This window comes from Narcine bancroftii, chromosome 5 (assembly GCF_036971445.1).
Source record: "Narcine bancroftii isolate sNarBan1 chromosome 5, sNarBan1.hap1, whole genome shotgun sequence".
Taxonomy (NCBI): Eukaryota; Metazoa; Chordata; class Chondrichthyes; order Torpediniformes; family Narcinidae; genus Narcine; species Narcine bancroftii.
In genome coordinates this window covers 116,624,547-116,649,332 of record NC_091473.1, presented here as the reverse complement: position 1 = coordinate 116,649,332, position 24,786 = coordinate 116,624,547, and the positions used below count along the sequence as shown (strand labels likewise).

The 24,786-nt window shown below is 40.4% G+C and overlaps 1 protein-coding gene across 7 annotated transcripts in view; it reads left to right on the top strand.

Annotated features, from left to right (window-relative positions):
- The window catches only part of b4galt2 (UDP-Gal:betaGlcNAc beta 1,4- galactosyltransferase, polypeptide 2), a 384,372-nt gene that overhangs the window by 288,936 nt on the left and 70,650 nt on the right, over positions 1-24,786 (top strand). For 6 of the 7 annotated variants that reach the window (XM_069938861.1, XM_069938856.1, XM_069938855.1 and 3 more), the window contains exons 5-6: positions 4,992-5,060; positions 8,120-8,242. In XM_069938861.1, the coding sequence (XP_069794962.1) occupies positions 4,992-5,060; positions 8,120-8,242 (192 nt within the window). The remainder of the gene's footprint in view (positions 1-4,991; positions 5,061-8,119; positions 8,243-24,786) is intronic. The other variant, XM_069938859.1, reaches the window with a different exon arrangement.

Below are 24,786 nucleotides of genomic sequence, written 5' to 3'. Positions count from 1 at the left end.
TTGTTGGCTCTGCACCAGTTCGTTAACAACAACACCTCATCTTTGTACACTGACTCCTCATTCTTACTAATAAGGCCCACTACAGTCATGTTGCCAGCAGAATGAACAGCAGTGGACTAAGCAGGGGCCCCTGTGCTCAGTGTGATCGACTTGGAGGAGCTGTTTCCAATCCGGATTGCTTGAGGTCTCCCCAACAGGAAGTCAAGAATCCAATTGCAGAGCGAGGTGTTTAGACCCAGCAGGTTCAACTTCCTTATCAGGTATTGAAGTGTGCTGAATGCTGAACTGAAGTCAATAAACAGCATTTGAACATACCTGTCCTTAGTTTCCTGGTGAGTGAGGGCTAGATGGAGGGCAGTGGTGATGGCATCATCTGTAGAGCAGTTGGGCCTGTGTGTGAACTGCAGGGGGTCTAGTGATGGGGCAGCAGGAGCTTGATGTGTCCCATAATGAACCTCTTGAAGCACTTCATGACAGTAGATGTGAGTGCGACAGGCCAATTGTCATTGAAGCAGGACACAGATGACTTTCGGCACAGGGACAATGATGGCGGCTTTGAAGCACTTTGGGACCATGACGCTTTTCAGGGTGATGTTAAAGATGTCGGTGAGAACATCTGCCAGATGAGCCGCACATTCCCTGAGCACTCTTCCAGAATTGTTATCTGGTCCAGCAGATTTCCAGAGGTTGACTTTGCCTAATACTCTCCTCACGTCGGCCTTCTTCACCGCCACATTGTTTTTCTCCTCAAAATGCATGTAGAAGTTGTTCAGTGCTTCTGGGAGGGAGGCATCACCGAGCACAGGCAGATGGTGCAGTCTTGTGATTGGTGATTTCTTGGATGCCCTTCCACATGCGTCACATGTCCTTGCTGTCCAGGAAGTGACCATGAATGAGCTGGGCATGCGCACGCTTTGCTTTCCTGATGGCCTTAGACAGCTTGGCTCTTGTAATAACTATGGCTACCTTGTTGCCCGCTCTGAAGAAAGTCTTGGTTCCTCAACAGCACATGCACCTTTGCAGTCATCCATGCTTCTGATTAGAGCAAGTAATGATGGTCTTGGGCACAGTGACGTCATCAGTACACTTACTAACGTAGCTGGTTACCAATGCTCAATGCTCCTCCAGATTGATGCAGTTCTCATCAGTTGCTATTTCCTTGAATATGTGCTATTCAGTGCACTCAAAGCATTCTTGAAGTGTATGAATGGCTTCTGCTGGCCAGGTTTTAACCTGCCTTAGAACTGGACTGGAGTGTCCGGCAAGCAGTCTGTATGCTGGGATTAGCATTAGAGAGATGTGGTCTGAGGTGGGGGTGGAGCTCTATGCATCGGACACCATGTTACAACTGTGTTGGTGTGTAGGTGAGACTGCACTTGGAGTATTATGCACAGTTTTCTTTACCTGGCTGTAGGAAAGACATCATTAAGGTGGATATGGTGCAGAAAAAGTCTCAAAAGAATTTTGCCAGGACTGGTTGCCTTGAATTATAAGGATAAGCTGAATAGTCTGGGACTTTTCTCCCTGGAACATGTGAAGCATCAAGTTTATAAAATTATGAGGGGCAGAGATATACTCAATCATTTTCTCCTGAAGTAGGGGAATATAAACTAGAAGGCATAGAATTGAGAGAGGCCACAATGTAATGGTGGCTACCTTTTGATATAGATGTTGGTGGATATATGAAAGGAGTTGTCAAATAAAGTGGTAAAAGCAGGGACAGTTGTAACTTTTGGATCTGTAGTACATGGATTGGGAAGGTTTGAGGGATCTGGACCAAACAAAGGCCAATGGTCAGCATAGATGAATTGTACGAAAAGACCTGTTTCTATGTGTGATGTGCTGCAGTGAGAACAAAAAGCTCAAACTACGAAGTCTTAATTAGCTTATAACTTGCACACAAGGTTCAGTATCCCTTCTGGCACAATGTACTCTACTGCTTATACAAGGGTTGGCGTGAGCATTTATATGTGGCCGGTGATTGGCAGGGAGTAGGTGGAGCCAGCCTCCCAGGTTACCTCCCTGCAGGTACAGTGGGTTGCCCCCTGCAGTCGGCAGGTATAAATGTAGACAGGCACAGGCAGTCAACAGACAGTCCAGTGGTTGTAACACCACACTATGGTGTACAACTCCATGACTTGCCCTCTGAACTCTTCGGACATTCTTTGACAGAAGACAAAGCTTTGGACAATGATTTATCTTCTATCAAATGATTGGACCATTTTTAAAAAAAAATTTTGGTTCATAGAAGACAGTTAACTACTATTAAAATTCAATTAAATGATCAAGAAAAAGTGAAAAATTCTTGTTGATTTGAAACACATAAAACCAGAAATAATTTAAACAAAACTGAAGGAAAATAATTTGCAGAAATTGTGCCTTCAGTTTTGACTCCTAATCCACAGGTCACATGGTAGGAAACATTGAATATATTTTATTTCACAATGACAACATCACCCTAGAACTCCCATTAACAGAAAAACACTTAATGGAGTGGGCCCTGTGGGAGCCTTTATTTAAAAACACTAAACTGGCTAACTTTCCATCCTGACTCCTCGTGGCTGTCGTTGCAGGGATCCAACACAGGCACTTGGAGCACCTGTTGAAAGAGAAGGCGAGCAGGAATGGCATCCTGGTGTAAAACATCAGCCCAGAAAATTGGGCACCCCAGGTACACCCTGGATGTATACCTGCCAGCCTGCCCCCTGCCTCCCCATGGGGTAGCATGGTTTCAGGCATTTGGGCTCTGTACGTTGGGAGCAACAAAGCATGATGTGCAAGCCAAGAGAGGGCTCCGGCACCTGATGGATGACTTTGCCTGCTCACAGACATTGGTGGTAAGGGTGCTCACATTTGCCAGCTAAGCAAATGGAGAAACCAGGCATATGAGTTGGTGAGCAAACAAATTCCTTTTTCTACCCTCCCCTCTGACACTGGGGACCAGCCCCCAGAGGACCCTGCCCCATTGGTAACAATGACCCTGTTTGGTCAGAGTTGGCTGATGAGGCATTGTCATTGAATTCGACTATAGGCCTTGTCCAGCATTCGTAAGGCACCAGTGTATATATTGACCCACTTGATTAGTATTGTTTTTTTAAACGTCTTTTTGATTTTACTTATAACTTGTACATAGAGTTATTGATTGTTTCATTATTGGTGAGTGGTGTGACCTCTGAGGGGTGGATTGTATTGGGAAGGATTGTGGCTGTCATGTGAGAACACACCAGCTGCCAATCAAGGTTTGGTTCTGCCACACCCATTAATGCACTCTTTCTTGTTGGATCCATGTAAATGACCTTGACTGAACTCTCCAGCCTGCCTGTACTTGGCCTTGGGTCATTGACTATTATAATTGGATTAACCTTCCTGGCATTAATCCATTTGACCCTGCTATCGACCTGGGCTGGAACTTCCAGCACTATAAAGGTGCCATGTGCTCTTTGATCTCTCTCTTTGCCAGTTTGGGACCACCCTGCTTCACTCCAGGCCTAGAAATATGGAAGGGTGCTGGAGAAACTGTTGGCAAATGTGCACTGTTAAAAGGGTTGGGAGTGTTTAATTAGTGTCCCTTGTAGTACAGACCTGGGCCTGCACTGAGTCAAGGGGGGGTGGGGCATTGTAGTGATTTTTCCTTGATCATTGTATTTACCAGTTCATTGTATGTGTGTGTATTTGTTCCCACGCTATTTTCCCCACATTTGTTATTAATTGTCCACTATTTCTTTCCCACGGCTGCTGTAAACTGCATGTATGTGTGTGTGTGCTTGTGTTTGTGTGTGGCTGTGTGTGTTGCATCAGTTACCATTTCCCACACTTGTCTTCTATAAATAAAATCTTTCCCCATCAAAACTATGTTCAGAGTCCTTCCTTTCCTGTTTCATCACGCACAACACGCAAACAGAGTTCCACAGTGGAGCATGGTAAAATTGCAACGCTCTTGTCTTTCAATTTAGTCGGTGGCAATCACCTTTAGCAGATCATCAGTTAAAGTCTGAGATGCTAACATTTCCCATCAGTAAATGTTGACTTTCCTAGAAAAGTCTCCCTCATGTTTTGCAAGGTCAGAGAAGGTGTTAGCTTGTAATGACATAAGTTGGTTAAATACCTATTTCTGGATGCAACATCCAGTTGGCATACAAAATTATAAGATATAGGAGCAGAAGTAGGCCATCATTGAGTCTGCTCTGCCATTCTATTGTGTACTGATCCATCCTTGTACTCAGCCCTACTCCCCGGCCTTCTCCTCGTAACTGTTAATGCCCTAAGTAATCAAATACACTCTATGTTTTGTGCTGTTGCAGTCATCTTGTTACTATGTCTGTTAGAATCAAATGTAATAGTGGATATTCCTTTGTCGGAACAGGTTAACGTGACAGCAACTCAAAGAGTTTAACTGTATTTGCATAGTCAACAAAACTTGTTCAATTTACTCAACAGTGGTAATCTCCCACAGGATCCAATGTTATTTTCATTGAGTGATATTAAGGGTGTTAAACCTAAAGTGAAATTGAATATGTATCAAAAGAAGTTTGTACAAATTGCTTTAGCAATAGTAAGAAAGTGTATTGCCATAACTTGGAAGTCTGATACGGATTTGGGTATAGAAAGTTGGCATGTTGAAGATCGAAGTTGTATACCACTTGAGAAAATTACTTATAAGTTAAGAGACAAATATATATTTTGGAAAATACAGAGCCCTTATTTACAAAATATGGGTATTAATATTTAAGGAACTTTTAAGTAACTGGTATCCCTTTTGAGAGTCTCTTGTCCCTTTCTTACTTTCTTTTTTTTACTCTTTCCTTTCATTGTAGGGAATAGAAGAGGGGATGGGGTGGTATCTATAGGGAGGCTTTCTTATCTTTTTATATGCCACACGTATTTGTATTGAATTGAATTATATTTCATTATGTGCTTTATTTGTGTGGTTTAAACTATACAAATAAAATTTATTTAAAAAGTGGTAATCTCAATTGTTTTTACTACAGCAGAATCTGTGCTATTTATCTTTATCAGAACAAATATCTTCAAAATTTACTGCCTTGTTTAAGAAAACACATGTAAGTATGAATTTAATGGCTGGATCTGCAAATAATTTATTGTGGTCAGGAACAGTGGCTTGCAATGTATTGGGAGCTATCAAAAATTGTTAATAGATGTTCAAATTAAGAATATTCTCATGTCCTGATCAGGAATATTTGCTTTATGTTTGGATAAAGTATGATTGAACATAATTAGATAAGTTTTGAAGATGTTGTACAAAAACATAAATTACACCAGGCAATAAAAAGAAAATAACTCATAAATCAGTTATGCGACACAAGAGAATCCAGATACTGGCATCTGGAGAGTAAAAAAAAACTTCTGGAAGAGTTGCAGTTGTCGGGGGAAAGAACTCGTTTACGTTTTGGGTCATGACCCTATATCAGGATTTTGTTTAGATCTTCACATCCCATGTACATATAAAGGCCATGGGGAATAAATGAACATATTTATTCCCCATGGCCTTGCGCCTTCTGCAAGAAGACTCACTGTTGAAGGGCTGAGGTGTGTAAGGTATCTGTGCAGAATCATTCTTTGATTTTAAGAAATGTCTTTGCAAGTTTACATGAAACCATAATGGAATCTAGATGCACCAAAAAGAATGTTGTGAGGATTTCAGAATTTGCTGTTATGAAAAAAAAAGATTGTCAAAATGCAGGGTTAACAAAAAGCCTTATTTTTTAACCAATATCCTTAAATTGATGCAGTCAGTGAGAAGCCTATTGATGCTTGTCAGTTTTCTCCAATGAATTTTCTGCAGTTGCACATTTGGAGAAAACTTACATTTAATGGATTGGCCTCGTCCTTCTTCCCAGTAAGTCAGACTTGAAGATGAATTAAACCCAATTAATTAAGAGAAAATGACATATCTCTGTAGTTGTCTCTGAATATAATGGAATTGAAGGGCTCAGGTTATAATTTGAGGATCTCTTGTATTACCACTCTAGCATGGATAAATCACTGATGAGACAAAAAAAATTTTTGGTAACTATATATCTCTTAATTATGACTGCTTCCCATTGATTGCAAACTGTTGTATTCCATTCTGTGCCATTTATGTGTCTTTTTATTACTTGGAATGAATGCCAAAATACAGAATTCAGCTTGTTTCTTGCTGACGTGATTTTTTAAGTGTATGGTTCCCTTTGCTATGGTGCTGAACAGAAACCAATATCTTGTGAATGTGGAATGGGCCAAAAACTTGCTGCGAAGTAATGAAGGTTTTAAATCACAAAGCCTTATTAATGTATAAATCAGCCAGAAAATTCAAGCAAAAGAGTGCTGAGTCATGAGTTGTGAATCAGTATTATTTGCTGGTCAATTTACGCTGTTCCACCAGTTACATAACAGGGCCAAGTCACTCTCAACCTCCCAAATGAATTGTAAGATTTGTGTGATTTGCATCATAAACTCATCAGAGAGTTGGAGCTAAAACTTAATACTGTGATGGAGACTGTTGACTGGATTTAATGAGTGGCGCAATGAGTGTAAACTACTGGAGGTGTTTGTACTTTTGCCTCACAGCTCCAGGGATCCAGATTCGACTCTCACCTCAAATGATCTGACTGTGGAGTTTGCAGTCCTCCCTGTGACCACATGGGTTTCTTCCAATCACACCTACTTACACTCACATCCCAGAGATTTCATGGTGAATTGACTGACTACTTGCTAAGGGTTAAAATGTACAAAAAATGTACAAAGGGAAATTGATGGGCATATGTAACAAAGAATAGGCTGCAGGAGTTGATGGAAATAAGAGGATGTGGTTTGCTAACTGGGAATTAGCACGATCTGATGGCCCAAATGCCCTCCTTCTGTTCAAGTATATATAAGTACAATTTTGACATTATTACATCAATTAAACTCTCATGCTCAGCAGGGAAAATATTTGAACTCCAAAAGCAAAAGAGCTACAGATGCTGTGAAGTCCAAATTATTGCATTATTTTCATTCTTCCCATTTTCTCTCTCTCTTTATATTGGTTCTTTTCTTCATTTTATTTTTCTAAATCAACAGTAAAAATCCAAAAAATCCAGATGTCAGAAATCCAGACGAGCCGAGAATCCAGACTTCTTGAAAACTCTCAAACTTTTCAAATTTAGCGGGCTTTTGTGTGTGTGTGCCTGCGTAAGTGCAACAGATGCACAGAAGTCATGGAAGTGAACAAATACATATTGATTTGGGTTTTTTTTTATATGAAAAGATGTTTTGTTAATAAACTATCAACATTTACGTGATCATCTCTTCTTTGTTCTCCTTATATGTGAATTTTAAAAATATTTCCTGAGAATCTGAAAATCCAGAACCATCCAATCCCTGAGCAGTCCAGATTTTAGGACTTTTACTTTACTTGATTTGCCATTCATTCGCTCATTCCCCTTTTCCATGGCTCTTTCTTCCTCTTATTCAATCTTTTCAATTACTGAGGTGCCCTGTTTGTCCTGTTCTTCACAACAGTCCTAGATGCTTTATTTATTGCCTTGAAATTCTTATTATCTATTCACACTCCAGTAAATTACAGGTCAAAATATTTTGAGTTGAGAAATTCAGGAAAATGTCCAACAAAGAGCAGAAATCACAAATTACTGAACTTCATTTGGATTAGTCTCATTGCTAATTCATATAATTGTCAGTTACGATAAAAATAAATCAGGATATTATAAATATTTATTTGAAGTCGAGCAGCATATATCAGCAGAGGGTTCCCTTGATCCCACAGGCTGTGGTATGCATTGGCAGGATGTAAGCTTATCCACGTGATTCTCAGCATCTTGGCTTGTTGTCAATAGCAAATATAACCTGACAGCATCGACTTGTTTGTACATCTTCTAGTGTACCAATACACAATCTGGCTGAGTCAAGTATGGAGAAACATGCTTAAATATTGTGGGCCCTTTTGAAAAAAGAATGAGAAATAACTTGGTACTCACAAAATATCAAAGATGAAATGTAGGCAGACACTTATTAAATGCTTTTTATGAATATATCATTCCAAACATTGCAATTCCATTGTGAAGTGGTTGTTTAGTACTCGAGAGCCAGTGGTCCCTGCTAACTTTCTGCTTTCTCTTGTTAGGCTCCCCTACAGCGGTTACTTTGGTGGTGTCTCAGGATTGAGCAAGGAGCAGTTTTTAAAAATAAATGGCTTCCCAAACGAATACTGGGGCTGGGGCGGTGAGGACGATGATATTTATAACAGGTATGGCAGTTTTAAAATCATTAATATTTCTGACTTACGTTACAAATATTTAAATAGTTTTGTTTTGAAAAGATAACAGTAATAATATATAAATTATAATAATGACATTTTGGTTATTTGTTCCTCATTTAGTCTTGCTCTGTTTACAATCTACAGTTTTTGGTGATTTACTTCTGTTTTAGTCAAGTTTCCTCAAAGAGTGTATGTTCCCTTTTGATTCTTTACAACTAACTTAAATATTCCTGGATTGTATGGTTTATTTCTTTGCATTTTTTACTCACTTGACTATTCCTTCTTAATCTATCCCTACTCTTTTCACTTTGGTGAATACCTTTTTGGCAATGAGTAAAGAAATAGTAGCTGAGAATTATACTGTGAATGACAATGAGTCATGAGCACTCATTGTTGGGACACAGGCAACCTGAAAGCAGCTTTTGAAGCTAACACATGTAGTTAAATTTTTATGTCAGAAAGTGACTAGTGGAACTCTGCAGGGATCTGTTCTGGAATGTCTGTTCTTTCTGATTTTTATAAATGACCTGGACAAAGAAGTAGAGGGATATGTGGATAATATGAAGGTTGAAGGCTGATGTAGGTTACAACAGGATATAGATAGGATGCAGAGTTGGGCGGAAAAGTAGCAGATGGAGTTCAATTCGGGTAAGTGTGATGTGATGCATTTTGGAAGGTCAAACCTGAAGGCAAAATACATAGTTAATGGTAGTATGTTTAGCAAAGTGAAGGGACAGAGGCCAGAGGCACTTGGAATCCAAATCCATACATCTCTTGAGGTCCATGCAGATTGATAGGATAGTTAAGAAGGTCTGTGAAGGGCTTCATTAATCAGGGGATTGAGCTCAGGAGTCATGAGAAATGTTACAGCTCTACAAATCTGGTGAGATCACACTTTGAATATTGTGTTCACTTCTGGTTACCTCATTACAGAAACAACTTGGAAACTATAGAGAGGGTGCAGAGGAGATTTACCAGGATGTTGCCTGGATTGGAAAATATGTCTTCTGAAGCTAGGCTAGCAGAGCAAGGGCTTTTCTCTTCGGAGTGAAGAAGGATGAGAGGTGACGTAATAGAGGTCGACAAGATCATGAAAGACATAGACAAGGTAGATATTCAATACCCTTTTCCCAGAGTGGGAGTAGCAAGCACCAAGGGACATCTGTGCAAAGTGAAGGGAGGAAAATTTAGGGGAGACATCAGGGATATATTTCTTTACACAGAGAGTTGTGGAGCCTGGGATGATTTGCCAGTGGTTGTGAAGGCGGAAATAATAGGGGGATTTAAGAGACTCTTAGACAGAGGCTTATGAAGTAAAGAGGGTTTAATTTTCTTTTGGTCAGTATATAGGAAGAGGACATGAGAAGGCCTTGGCGAATAGGATTAAGGAAAACCCCAAGGCATTCTTCACTTATGTGAAGAACAAAAGGATGACAGGAGTGAAGGTAGGACTGATTAGAGATAAAGGTGGGAAGATGTGCAAGGAGGCTGTAGAAGTAGGTGAGTTCCTCAATGAATACTTCTCTTCAGTATTCACCAGGAGAGGCACCTTGATGATGGTAAGGACAATATGGGTGGAATAAAGGTTCTAGAGCATGTTGCTAATGAGAGAGAGAATTTGTTGGAGTAGTTAAAATGCATTAGGACAGGTAAGTCCCCGGGGCCTGATGGAATATTCCCCAGGCTGCTCCACAAGGCAAAGGAGGAGATTGCTAAGTCTCCATCTATGATCTTTGAGTCCTCGTTATCCATGGGAATGGCACCAGAGGATAGGAGGTTGGCAAATGTTGTTGCCTTGTTCAAAAAAGGTAGTAGGGAAATTCCAGGTAATTATAGACTAGTGAGCCTTTCATCTGTGGTGGGAAAGCTGTTGGAGAGAATTCTTTGGGTTAGGATCTATGGGCATTTAGAGAATCATGGTCTGATCAGGGACAGTCAGCATGGCTTTGTGAAGGGCAGATTGTGTCTCATAAGCCTACAGAGTTCTTTCAGGAGGTAACCAGACATATTGATGAGGGTAGTGCAGTGGATGTGGTTGACATGGATTTTAGTAAGACATTTGACAAGGTTCCACATGGTAGGCTTATTCAGAAAGTCAGAAGGCATGGGATTGAGGGAAGCCTGGCCATGTGGATTAAGAATTGGCTTGCTTGTAGAAAGAAGAGGATCGTGATGGAGGGAGTCATTCAGATTGGAGGGTTGTGTCAGTGTAGTCCCTCAAGGAACGGTTCTGCTTCTCATGATTTTTATTAACCACTTGGATGTGGGGGTAGAAGGTTGGCAAGTTTGCAGATGACACAAAGTTTAGTGGTGTTGTGGGTAGTGTAGAGTATTGTAGAAGATTGCAGAGGGTCATTGATAGGATGTAGAGCTGGGCTGAGAAGTGGCAGATGGAGTTCAAACCGGAGAAGTGTAAGGTGGCATACTTTGGAAGGACAAACTCTAAGGCAGAGTACCAAGTTAATGGCAGGATTCTTGGTAATGAGGAAGAGCTGAGGGATCTGGGGGTCCATGTCCACAGATCCCTGTTAAGAAAGCTTATGAGATGTTAGCTTTCATATGTTGAGGAATTGAGTTTAGGAGCCACGGGGTAATGATGCAGCTCTACAAAACTCTGGTTAGTCTATACTTGGAGTACTGTGTCCATTTCTGGTCACCTAATTATAGGAAAAATGTGGAAGCATTGGAAAGGGTGCAAAGGATATTTACCAGGATGATACCTGGTTTAGAGAGTATGTATTATGAGCAGAGATTAAGGGACCTAGGGCTTTACTCTTTGGAGAGAAGGAGAATGAGAAGAGACATGATGAAGGTGTATACAAGATATTAAGAGGAATAGATAGAGTAGATAGCCAACACCTCCTTCCCAGGGCACTACTGCTCAATATGAGAGGATGGCTTTAAGGTAATGGTTGGGAAGTTCAAGGGAGATATTAGAGGAAGGTTATTTTACCCAGAGAGTGGTTGGTACGTGGAATGCACTGCCTGGGTCAGTGGTGGAGGCAGGTACATTGGTGAATTTCAAGAGACTACAAGACAAGCATATGGAGGAATTTAAAGTGGAGGGTTATGTAGGAGACATGGTCTAAAGGTCAGCACAACATTGTGGGCTGAAGGGTCTGTACTGTCCTGTACTGTTCTATGTTCTATATATGGGTCGGCACAACGTTGTGGGCTAAGGGGCCTGTACTGTGTTGTAGTTTTCTATTTTCTATGTTAAAATACCTAGTGTGGTGGGAAAAGTTTCTTCTGCAAGCAATCAAACAATTTATCTCTAGCATTTGAGCACAATTTAGAGTATAGGGTTGCAGTGAAAAGGAAGATCAGTTAGCACCAAGCAAGGGCAGCAGGACAGCTCTGTTATGGACCCTGGACAATTTTATTTTTTGACCAGCGTCAGAACTGAACCTATAGCAGGAAAGAGAGGATTGTGCGCTGCTGTGAAGCGCTGAAGTAGTGCTGAGAAAACTAATAGCTGCGTGGGAAGTTCTGAAACAGCGCTGGGAAATGACAGCCAGCAGAAGGATGAGAGCCATGTGCTGGAAGCTAGTGGGCTTGCGGGGAGTGTGTCCACTGTAATCAACCTCTTTCCACCAATCAGGAAAGTTGAAGGCACGTTGTGGGGCAGTTGAAAAGCATAGCGTGCTGAGTTTTGAACAAGTTGGTTGATTAGTCGTTTGGTCAGAGGGCAGTCAGTCAGATGCTCAGTCTGCGTATGCGTGCTCACACGGCAGCTTCAGGAAACAAGAGGCTGAGTTGCTTCGTTCACGGATGTTAGCACTGCCGTCTATAACTGTCTGTCAGTGTGTTCACGCAGTAGTTTTAGTGGGAGAAAGGAGACTGAGCTACATTGTCTGCGGGTGTCAGCACTGAGGTCCTGACTGCAGTTTGCGCCACTCTGACACCCAGAGTGTGTATGTGTAAGTGTATCCGATCTTTCAAGAGGAGGACTCCGAGTGACAGGAGTCACTTGATGATCTAAGACAGGGTCTTTAGAGGGGAAGGCTTGTGTGACAGAAGGTCACTTGTTAACCCTAAAGTGGGCTTCGGAGACGTGAACTTTGTGTAATGACTAGGAGGTCACTGGGTAAAAATCCCTGTGTGAAATGTTGCCACATTTGAAACTCGGGAAAATCTTAAGTCTACAGTGATCATGGCCATTTGTCTGTATGCCCAAATAAAAGACCAGCGTGCAACCAAACTAAGATTTCAAACCTGGAGACCAGCCTCTGCGAGCTGTTCCTTTTTGACTGATGGACTTGATGTGTCTGATCTGAAGTGTCATTTTGAGAGTTTCTTTTTGGGCATTTTGAGCTTGGACTGTAATGGTCTGGGTTTTTTTTTTCCACATACACCTTGTTAATGTAGAGTTGTCATAAAGGCTTATGTTTGGGTGTTAAGTTTATTGAGGTAACACTATTATTGTTCATTTGTTTATAAATTGTGTTAAAATTAACTCATCTGTTTGTGCATCTCTCACAGTTGCTACCAGTGAGGTGTAACACAGGGAAGAAACTGTCTTTTAGACTGTTGGTTTGTGTTTTCACACCCTTAAGCCTTTGCCCTGAGGGGAGGAAGGAAAAGAGAATGTGTCCAAGGTGTGATGGGTCCTTCAGTTGTTGGCAGTCTTTCCTAGGTAGCAGGAGATGTTTCATGGAGGGGAGGGAAGTTTTCGTTATGTACTGAGCTACATCAAGGCCATTCTTTGGATACCCCTGCTTCATCCATAGCGACTAGGGGACCTTATTCATGAGCGACGAGCTGTGGCAGTACCTGCTGGCCAGGTGCATTGCCATGAGCAGAACCACCAGAGGGAATGGGAAGGCAGAAAGGGAGAAACCCACTGTCTGGAAAACCATCCTACTGGCCTGAGGTCACGGGGCCTCCCCATTTCACACTGGCAGGAGGTCCTCCCAGACGCGGGTTTGCTGGCAAGGACCCACCTGTGGGTCCCACCTCTGAAGTGGGACACGAGGGTGCTTTTTTTATTACATCAAGCATCACTAGATACTACGGGGGGGGGGGGGTGCAGGTGGAGGGTCGCTAGCATGCATCAACCTAGATGCTCCTGATGTGAGAGGCAGTGGGAGTGGGTCTGTTGGCTATGGATGGCCACTACCATTTAAGGGAGCACAGCACCTCAATTGGCGGGCTAATGCCCATGGATGCCCCCCTTGGCACTGACCCTGAATTTAAATGATTTGCAAGTTTATCTTGCTGAAGGACGGTGAAAGTTTGTAGATTAGGAATAGCACTGCATCAGCCAACTTGGCACATTATAGCTTCAGGACTCAGGTCATTCCAAGCTTGCATCCACAACATTTTTTCTTCCTCTTCTGGTATTTCAGATCATGTTCATCGCTTCATATTTAATCCATTGATAGGTCTGCCTTTACCACCCTCTCTCAGGCAGTACTATCACCAGGCCATTCATTCCCTTCTAATCTCCATCCTATCACAGTCTTTTCTTCTCTCCATCCTCCCAGCCCCACCCACCATCCCTCTCCTCATTCTCTTCAATATTAAACATGGCCACAGATATTTGCCTGACCCATCATCATTTTCCATTTTTATTCTACATCCTGTTGAATGAACTCTAACAGTTTTTAACGAGCGCCATGCCAAAACTATTGCTTAAGAACCTCCTCACTCTTTTTTAAAACTTTAAAGTTACTATGTTGAAGATCATTTAGTTCATTACTTAAAGTAAGACACCTTGTGAAAATGAACGTTGAACATTTTATTGTAACTTTGTAATCAATATTTTACTTACCACCTTCATTTGAAGTGAATGTTGAAATATTTATTTTGCTCCCCATAAAATGTTTGAAAAGCCAGTTAAGAATATGGCTTTTTACTTCATGGTTTGCTGGCTGCAAGAATTCTCCAACATTCTCACCTGCTCAGCCAGGCTGATGACATCATTTTTACAAGTGAGGCCCCTACTGATGATGCCTGATGACATCACTGATACAAGTGAGGTCCAATAGCTTATGCATGATGACATCACTGAGATACTAATGAGACCCAACAGATGACAACTGACCAAGTGTGCACCACAGCGATTGCTAGATCTTCAGGCAGATTTTTATTCCAGGTCAGCAGTGAGCACTGTCGCTCTGCTGTTAACATTATTTGGGTTACTGGTACATTTATGCATCTCAGGTTAGAATATTACACAATGTACACATTATCAACAAGACGTTAGCTTCACTGTGAGCATTCAGGAGGATGTATGGCACGAACATACGAGCTTTCAAGCAATGAATTTCAGCAGAAATGTTTCTGATGAGAGTACAGTATAATTGACAATGAACAAGTGATTAAAGGGAATTCTGAAAATGATGGAAGTGAACTGCTGCATTACCATTCTTCCAGCTCTTGGTACAGATACCAATTTAAGGACATTTACAACCATTCATAAATTGTAACAGCTTTATTCGTGTATAAGTTGGCCTCATGGGACTGGAATCATATATACAGTAATTAAAAATGAGTACAGTTGATACACAGATTATTCTCAATTAAATAAAATGTGATATCTTGTCTCAATTAGCTAAAATGTACAAATTTCAGTAGTAGTTATAATTGTTTTGAATTGATTAACTATGCTTTTCCACTCAAATATTATTTTGAAATAGTCAGTGCTCTTTGATCAGAATTGATGGTATAATTAAGATCAACAAGATGAGTTGAGAGTTTATTATCATATATAGTAAAACCCCTGTTATCCAGCACCTATGGGGATTGGTAGATACTGGAAAAGTGAATTTTCTGGTTGCTTGAATTACATGTTGTGTGATTGGCAAACTAACTGCTCGGGAATGCCGATTTTAAACTCTTGCACTTTTTTAACCTATTTATTTTTCACAATTTGTTTTGCTGGTTGCTTGAGGCTGCCAGTTGCTTGAATTCCAGATACAAGGGTTTTACTGTACATAAGGACATTTCACAAAGCCACTGAAGTTCATACTTGCTGCAGCCAAAGAGGTATGCACGATACACCAACCACAATAGTATAAATTAAATTACTACAATATGCCAAGGCAGAAAAAATGTATTAAATATAAAAGGATAGATAAATACAGTAAATAGTTGCAGTTCATGCAAGAAAAAAGTTAACTTTCAGTAGTGCCGACAGATGTTGTGGTGGTTCCATAGTAGTTTTTGTTTATGATTAAGGTTAGGGTAATATGGGAAGGTTAACAAGCCTCATAGTTGTTGTATAAGAACTGTCTCCCTTGTCCAGTGTGCAAATGAAACAAGACTCAAATTAAAAATAACTTTTATTTGCTATTTATTGATTTACAGAGCCAAAGACTTACACTTTACGATTTCACTTTACGATTTTCAAGAAATAACACTAAGTTGATGGTCTAACATTCTATCAGCTTCTTTAGACAAATTCTTGGGGTGGCACTTTTGGTCTAGCGGTTAGTGCAATGCCATTGGAGCACCAACAATCATGACTTTGGTTTGGAGGAGTTTGTATGTTCTTCCCATTTCTGAGTGGGTTTACCCCGGGGGCTCTGATTTCCTCCCATCCTTCAAAACGTACAGGTGGGTTAATTGGGTGTAATTGGGCAGCACAGTCTCGTGGGACAAAATGGCCTGTTTTACCACGCTGTATGTCTAAATCTAAATCTGAAAGTTAAATCATCATTTGCTTTCAGTTGTAAACTTTCTGCCTGTCTGTTCAACACAATCAGACATACATTGGAATTCCTTTCATTCCTTTGAAGTGAAAGTCATGTCTTGGAAAATTGTTCATGGAGTTGAAATTTATTAAGCTTGTACACATTGCTGCAAGATATTACTAATGAGTTGACACTTGGCCTCATCAATCCTGAGAAATTTTAACACAGTGGGCTATATTTTTGGGAAGCAGATGAATGTGCTGCATCAATTATGAAACTCTTCCCTCTTGTGTAGCATCTGGTGACTAAATATGCATGCTTTCATTTTAAATGCACTTACTCCATCAAACAGTCACCATCTCCAATAATTTTTGACAATATCAAAGATATGAATGCAACAAATTTTCCTTGAAGAGCAATTTTATATTTTAAGATTTGTAAAGAATTTTTAAAGTTATGCAGACAAGATATACAAGTCCAACAGCATAAAATGTTATCTTAAGACGACTTTTATTGAGCAGGAGTAAGAATTACTTGTTTGAATAAAGAAAGGCAAGATAATCTGTGTGGCGACTATTTTCTTTGATAACTGCTTGCTGGATATTAGAATATCATTGTTATCTATGACTTGTTCAAACAAATCCATACTAAAGTTGAGTTGAGTTTTTCACAGTTTATTAAACATTATATCAATTACTACATTATTACAAGCTATTAAAACTTTGTTAGATGGTACTAAAACTATGATTAAACGGTCATTAAAAGTTGTCGTAACTCTTCTATGTCTGCATTTTCATAGAACAAAGAAAATCAAACAGAACATTTATCTCAAACATGCAGACAAAACTAGCTATGGCCTTGAAGCAAAGATGTGACTAGGAGACAGCATGAAATATGTCAGCATCTACTGGCTGCTTGCTGAATTTGCTTGCAACTTGCATTTTAACCCTTACAATACCAGCCCCTAATTATTATCTAAAAAAAACCATAACAAAGAAAAAAATTCAAAAATAATACATAGGAGTGTCTCTATCTGTGTGTGTATATATATATATATATATATATATATATGTTAAATTTCAAAAGAAACTGAAAGTCAATTATCAAAGTTTTCTGCCTCTTGTAAAAGACAGATTTTGGTAATTGGTCTATTCAGAAAGCCAGTTCTGGTTAACAATTTCTTTTAATTTATCAGGATTTTGAGGCCACTCCTTTTGAGGCTGTAGAACAAATCGAGGACTGGACACCCACATTTTATTCTTCATAAAAGAATGACTTTCAAACATCTGGAAGCCAGAGTGGCAAGATTGTTAATTGCGTTAACATAACTCCATCATGTTGGATGTGAGATTTATCAATTTCTGTGATTCTGTTAGCCACTAAATTTCAAAACCTTGTGGTTTTATTGTTGAGGTATTTGAACACAGTACAAAGTATAGAGACTTTTAATTTCATCTGCAACTCTTTTTTTCAACATGTGCCCATTCTTCTCACTGTGGTAGCAGCTGTCTACTCCATTCATGGGATAGTGTCTGATTTTAGTGGAGCCATTCTGGCCTTTCCCATTGCAAATCCACAATGTACCTAGTCATTGTTATCATGTAGTAACAGGTAACTAACAGTTCCATAACTGTCTTCACAGGCATCAGCATAATGATGCAATTGAGCAGATGTTACAGTTCCAAAATTTGCGGGTTTGAAGTATCTGTCAATCTTGAATTCTTTCAACATATGAAGATTCTAATCCAACACGTCCATCCTCTTCCTACACAACTCTTGCAGGATCTTCTTGGCAGTTAGGAAAACTGGTGCCAATAATCCTAAGAGGATCATATATTGAACTGACTGTTGATAGAATACCCCTTCTTGTTAGAGATTGGTCCTTCAAAATGATTTTGAACTTAAAGACGTCGCAGTGAACACACCATATTTCACCCAACACCTTCTCCACAGGGAGGTTTTCATGGTCTCAGTCCAAATTCTTCATTTCTCTTGTGATCTCTCTTTCATGATTGACAGCCACTACGTGGCGACTGTTACTTGTCCATTTAGGAAGTAGAAAGCCTCTATTGTTGCAGATCGCTTTTAACTCAAGATAATGAGTTATTGCTTCTTTGACTGTAGCTGCAGAAATGAGACCGTCATTCATATAGAAGTTATTCCTGACGGTGCTTATAGCTTGTTCCAGATTGTCCTCAGCACGCTTTCTAAGGGGAAAATTCACACGACTTGGTGATGAAATAACTCCAAATAGATACCCTGTCGTTCTGTATTCTACCATGTTTTGACTGTAGTCTCCATCAGTCCACCGTCATGGTCATCATTAAGTACTTTCACCTGATGGAACATCACTTCACTGTGTGTAGTAATGCTGACATGTTCTTTACGGAATCTAGTTAAGACTCATACTGGTCAAATCAGGACCCTATAAGAGTTGAGAATTTAGTGAAACTCTCCGAAAGGTTGGTCCACAATCAAACACCACACAAACTTTTTTTCTGTGGATGCGAAACCCCATGGTGTGGTAAGTACCATTTTTTTGCCATCACCATGTTCCAAGATATCATCTGGTACTTTCTCTGCATATCCTTTGGATATCATATCAGACACACATTTGGTCTCCTTTAAGGTAATCTATTGCATTAATGATCATTAAACACCTTGCCAGATTTTCACCGATTCTAAGAACTGCTGTTCCCTGATGCACTCGGGAAAGACATTCTTAAATTGCTACTCCCACAGCAATATCTTGTTGACACTTAGAGCTGATTGATTTTGAACCTCTTTTCTTTCTCCTAATGGTCCATTAATTCCAATCAAGCATAATTTTGACCGTGTTATGTCCATCTCCTACAATCCTTATCATATCTAGTGGTTCCAGAGCTTTTGGTACATCTGAACCAATCAGCAACGCAATCTCAGAGTTGATTTTGAGTGAAAAAACATTTTTCAAATGCATCCACAGTTCAATGTTGTTTTGATGTGGGATGATTCCTTTTTACACAGGCATAGTTTTCTGAGAATTGTAAGGTAAAACATCATGAGATGGGAATGTGTAGGGAGTTACCCTGTACAGGGCAGTAACAAGAAGGGGAGGTGTCCTTGTACTCCTGTTAGGTAAAACATCATGAGATGGGACCGGAGAAGGAGTCACCCAGTACTAAGGAGTAACAGAATGCATCCTTGTACTTACAAGATAAGAGAGACATTGATGGATTGAGAGGCAGGAAGCTAGCAGGGAAAGGATAGCAACAGTTTTAGTCATTGGACAAGTAATGATATGATGATGTTCTAAACATGTATCCAAGGGTATAAAAAATCACCATTTTGCTGATAACGGCAGAATGCATTCTCCGACTAACTTTGTTAGTCGCAAGTGTTACAATCCGGTAATAAAGAACAAAGAACCCTGATTTCGACTCAGCCTGGTGTTTGTCTCACTCATTCATGAACAAAGCAGACCTAACAGAATATACGCCTGGGAGTTCACAAAAATCATTTTTATTCAGTCCAGCAACCTCTAGGCCTGAAACAATGTTGGTTTCAATGTTTTTAATGACCTAGAGTTCTCAATAGAATTTTTAACCTTCTTCCTTCAAGATAGATCTTATTCATTAGCGACATGGTGCAAAATGATCCAGTGCTTCCTGGGTCAAGAATGGCATAAGTATATACTATTGCATTTTCTTTCATGGCCTTGACTTGCATAGATACTTTTAAGTTTTCAGTTGTTTTCTCCAGCCCCAGTAAGACCATTTGTCAATACCTAGGTTTTACCACTGTTTTCTTGTCATTTGTTCCTTTTCCGTATTCTTCTTTTCCTGGATGATATATAGCATTTTGGGATGCTTTTGACTATATATGTCACAGCTGAGTTGCTTTTTGCAGTTTTTACTGATGTGTCCTTTACACAGACAGCCAAGATATACTCCATTTTCCTTCAAAAAAGCAATTTTCTCACTATGCGTCTCTTTTCCATCTATGCACACTTTTCCAAAGTATGCTTGTCATTGCAGAGCAAACATTTCTTCACAACAGGCAAACTTTCATTTTCCTTAATTTCTTTATTCGCAACTGTCACTGAGGTGGAAAATGTACTTAGTTAAAAAATTTGGTTGAGGGTCTCAACTTCCTTACTTACTGTTTGAGTGCCTTTGATCTTTCCATACACTGGATCTGTGACAATGTCCACTTGCCTTTCAATGAACTCCACCAAATCCTTAAAAGAAACTGTAACATCTTTTCTGGAATTTCTTAACTGAACTTCTCCATAATTCTTTCATCTGGTAGGGTAAGTTATCTATAATAATTAGCATATTAGTAGATATAGCAAGCTCTCCTGGATGGCCAATCTCCATCATGACATCTTAAAAAGGTGTAAGCTTGAAAACTCTTCATGTCATCCAGTCTTATAGTCCACCATGAAAGTGCCTTCTGTACATAAGCTGTAAAAATTTCATGCTTTTTGCCAAAATGCTTCTTTAGTAAAAACTTAGCCTTTTGGTATCCTTCATTTGGCAACTCTTTACAAGATCTTGTGGGTGTCCACTTGTGAACTTTTCCAAATAATATAGACAATTTTCTGAGCTTTTTATCTTAATTTCTATACTGCGTTCAAAGTTTGTCATAAACGCTTGGAATTGAAGTGGGTCACCACCAAAAATTTGAACCTTTATCTTGGGCAGAGAACAGAGAGTCTGTAACCGAGTTAACAATGCAGCTAATTCTTCTTGCTTTCTCATGCCTGGACATAAGTTACTTTGTTCATCCAGATTTCTATTACCTGCTGGGAGCTGGTTGTACTCTGCTTTGAAAGATGGCATTAGTCTCACATCTCTGTCCAATGGGGTCATTATTGGGGTTTGAGATTTTGCACTTGGCTAGTTCAGGTCCATACACGTTTCGTAACTGTGGCGAATCCAAGGGGGATAATACTCGTGAACAAAACAAGGTGGCCAGAACAGAGGGAGTAAAACAGAAGAGTCAAAACAGAAGGGACAAAATTGAGGGGAAAATCCCCCCTCCTCCTTCTCTCCCCCTCTCTCTCTCCCCCACCCTGTCTACAAACCCTTCTGCCTTGGAAAAGCAGGCAACATCCCACCCTGACTACACACTTAGTCTTGGCATTACATACTTTCCTTTTCTGATGTCCTTTCTCCAAACGTAACTCCATAGTGTCAGACGTTGTAGATAATTTACTTTGACTGCCACATACCTCGGAGCCTTCTAGTGCTTTTGACCTGGCCTGATTAACAGCAATTTCTGTGTCTAGATCCAGTAGCTCCTTTTTCCTACTAAGATCTAATGGAGGCTCCAATGCTTAAAGGAGAGGGAATCAAACTCCAAAGAGAAAATCCATCTGCTGCACTGCAAGGCCAAATATATATATTTTTTTAAAATTCTTCAGAGGGCTGCTTGCTGCCCTTCATTTTTATGTTTGTCAGATAAGCACAACTACATCTTGATATTTTTGTTAGCAGTCCATATAAGTAGATGGGTGACAGTCAGGAGAGAGAAAGGGAACAGGCAGACAGTGCAGGGCACCCCTGTGGCCATTCCCCTCAATAACAAGTATGCTATTTTGAATACTGTTGGGGGGAACTTACTAGGGACAAGCCACAGCTATCAGGTCTCTGGCACAAAATCTTGGTCCTGTGGCTAATAAGGGAAGGGAAGAGAAGAGGCGAGTTGTAGTGATAGGGGATTTCATAATTAGGGGGACAGATAAGAGGTTCTGTGGAAGAGATCAAGTATCCCGGATGGTATGTTGCCTCCCTGGTGCCAATGTCCGAGATATCTCAGATCAAGTTCATGCATTCTCAGGAGTAATGGTGAGTAACTAGATGTCGTGGACTATCTAGGGACCCATGACGTTGGTAAGAATGGCGAGGATGTCCTGCAAGGAGAGCTCAGGGAATTATGTCCTAGATTGAAGGACAGGACCTCCAGGGCTGTGTTCTTAGGAATGCTAGTAAGGTTAGAAATAGGAGGATAATGCAGATTAGCATGTGGCTAAAGACCTGGTGCAGGAGGGAGGGCTTTTGGATCATTGGACTCTCTTCCAGGGAAGGTGGGACCTGTTACAATGGGATGATTTCCATCTGAAGTAGAAGGGGTCTAATATCCTTGCAGTAAGGTTTGCTTGTGCTGCTCCGGTGGGTTAAAACTAGATTTGCAGTGGATGGAAATCAGGGTGCCAGAGCAAATAGAGGAGTGGAGGAGGGAAAAGATGAAGTGAAAATTACATGCACTGTTAGATGTCAATGGGTTGTACGTGGTGGAAATGCTCTCAGGTGCATCTATTTCAATACAAGGAGTATTGTAGGAAAGGTAGAGGAGCTTGGCTCATGATTGGCACGTGGAATTATAACATTGTGGCCATTAGTGAAACTTAGTTGCAGCAGGAGCAAGACTGGCAGCTCAATGTTCCGGTCTTCCACTGCTTTAGACATGATAGAGCAGGGGAGATGAGAGGGGAAGGAGTGGTTTTGCCCGTCAGGGAAAATATCACAGGCAGGAAAGACCAGAGGGCTGGTCTATTGAGGCTATATGGGTGGAGCTGAGGAACAGGAAAGGAATGACCACTTTCATGGGGTTGTATTATAGTCCGTCCAATAGTCAACAAGAATTGGAGGAGCAAATCCGTAGAGAGGTAGCAGACAGCTGCAGAAAACATAGGGCTGTGATAGTAGGAGATTTTAACATTCCACATATTGACTGGAACTCCCATACTGTATAAAATAAGGCTGGATGGCTTGGAGTTTGTCAAATGTGTTCAGGAAAGTTTTTAAAATCAATATATAGAGGTACCAACTCGAGAGAATGCAATACTGGATCTCTTTTTAGCAAGGCTGGCGCTACCATTAGGCCAACCAGGCAGCCACCTTGGGAGCAGACCTCAGATGAGCGCTGTAGAGGAGAGATTCCAACAGCTCTGGCACCTCAGTGTCTTGAATGACATGGATCTGACTAATATGGTATACGTACATGCATTAGTATGGTAAGGCAGAGGGAGGAAGTACGGCGCATGTTGAACATCACATCAGATACTGCACCAATCGCTCAGCCCAGTCAGCAATCCCCTCCCCGCTCAGCCTGGTCAGCCTCACCCCCACCTCCCAGCCTAGGGCACCAAATAGACTGGCACCATTCCTGCCTTTTAGATGACTGAAGTTTGTGTAGGGGAACATTTTGGGTCCAATGATCAGACAATGTGAAGAAAAAACATAAGGGTTTCTACAGATATATTAAGAGCAAAAGGATAATAAGGGAGAAAATTGGTCCTCTTGAACAGAGTGGTCGGCTTTGTATGGAGTCAAAAGAGATGTGGGAGATCTTAATTTTTTTAAAATCAGCATTTGCTCAGGAAACAGGCAGAGAGACAGTCGTAGAAAGTAAGGAAAATGAGCAGTGAGGTCATGGAACCTATACAGATTAAAGAGGAGGAAGTGCTTGCTATCTTAAAGCAAATAAGGGCCTGTCAAGATATTCCTTCAGACCTTGAGAGAGGCTAATGTAGAAATTGCAGGGGCTCTGACAGAAATATTAAAGGTATGAGCAAAATATAGGCAGTTACCCGAATTTTGCTCACACCTTGATGAAGGGCTCCAGCCCAAAACTTAAGTTATGTATCTTTATCTTTGCCATATAAAGTAGATTGTTAACATGCTGAGTTTCTCCAGCATTGTGTTTTTCCCTGAGTAATGAAAGTATCAGTGTTCCTGGTGCATCACTGATGATGCATCATCACTTCCTTCTGAAGAAAACCAAATTAAACAAGTGATCCCAAATGGTCTGTTTTTCTCTCAGTTAAAGTTTTGAAATTTGTCCCAAATGCTTTCTTAAAATAATCCCCATTTATTTTAGAATATAAAGATCAATGTAATGGTGCTCCCAGGGAATTTAGATGGCATAATAGTAATGTAATTTATAATATCACAGTTCTCTGCAAAATAACAATTAAACTCAGCCTTTCCAATGAAATGGAACCTCTCTTGTAGCATTTCAGTGGATAAATTAAAGTACATAGAATTATGTATTCATGATTTATTTTCAATCTTTCAGCATTAGACATTTCATTTACCTAAATTAAAATGATGGTAGGTGTTTTCAATTTAATTGAAAATGTTTGAACATTTTCAGCATAAAATCTGTGGCAGAAGTAAGACAATAAGAGATCTATTATTTTCAGAATATATTTAAATAATGTACCCATTAAAATAACATAAACAGAGTTGCAAGGGGGTCGGAACCAGAGTGTCAGAGTTAAAGCCTGCAGGCAAAGACAGAAATAATAAGGTTGACCATGGTGGGAATAATGTTCTTAGTTGTATCCACTTTAATTCAAGGAGTAATGCAGGAAAAGCATTATCCTCCTCCTGCCTCTTGAGTGTGATAGTGTCCCTGTGTAACTCCTGTCTTTCACCCCCTTTGCCTCTCAAATTATCTGAATGTCATCCAACTCCAGCTCCAGTTCTTTTACCCACCTTGTCAGGAGCTGTAGCTGGATGCACTTCTCCCAGATGAAGTCATCAGGAATACTGCTGGCTTCCCTGATGTCCCACGTTCTGCAAGAGGAGCATTCCCCTGCCTTGGCTGCCATTCCCACTGTTTCTGACTAGAGGAAAAAAATGTATGATATCTAAAACCTGCCTATTTGCTGAATCCTTTTTGTTTCTCAAATAGGGTGGTCCTTTCCTACTTTCCTACTATCCCTCACCTCTTAGCTGTTTTCGCCAAAGCCTGTTGAACCAAAGGCTTACCAGTCTGACTCAGCCTCACTTATATAATGATACTCAATTTCTTCCTCCAATCAGCTTCTTTCTGCTGCCTCGCCCCTTTTTAAATTCTAACTGCCCTTCATTAAACAAAGTATTGAGTGCAGGAGTTAGGATG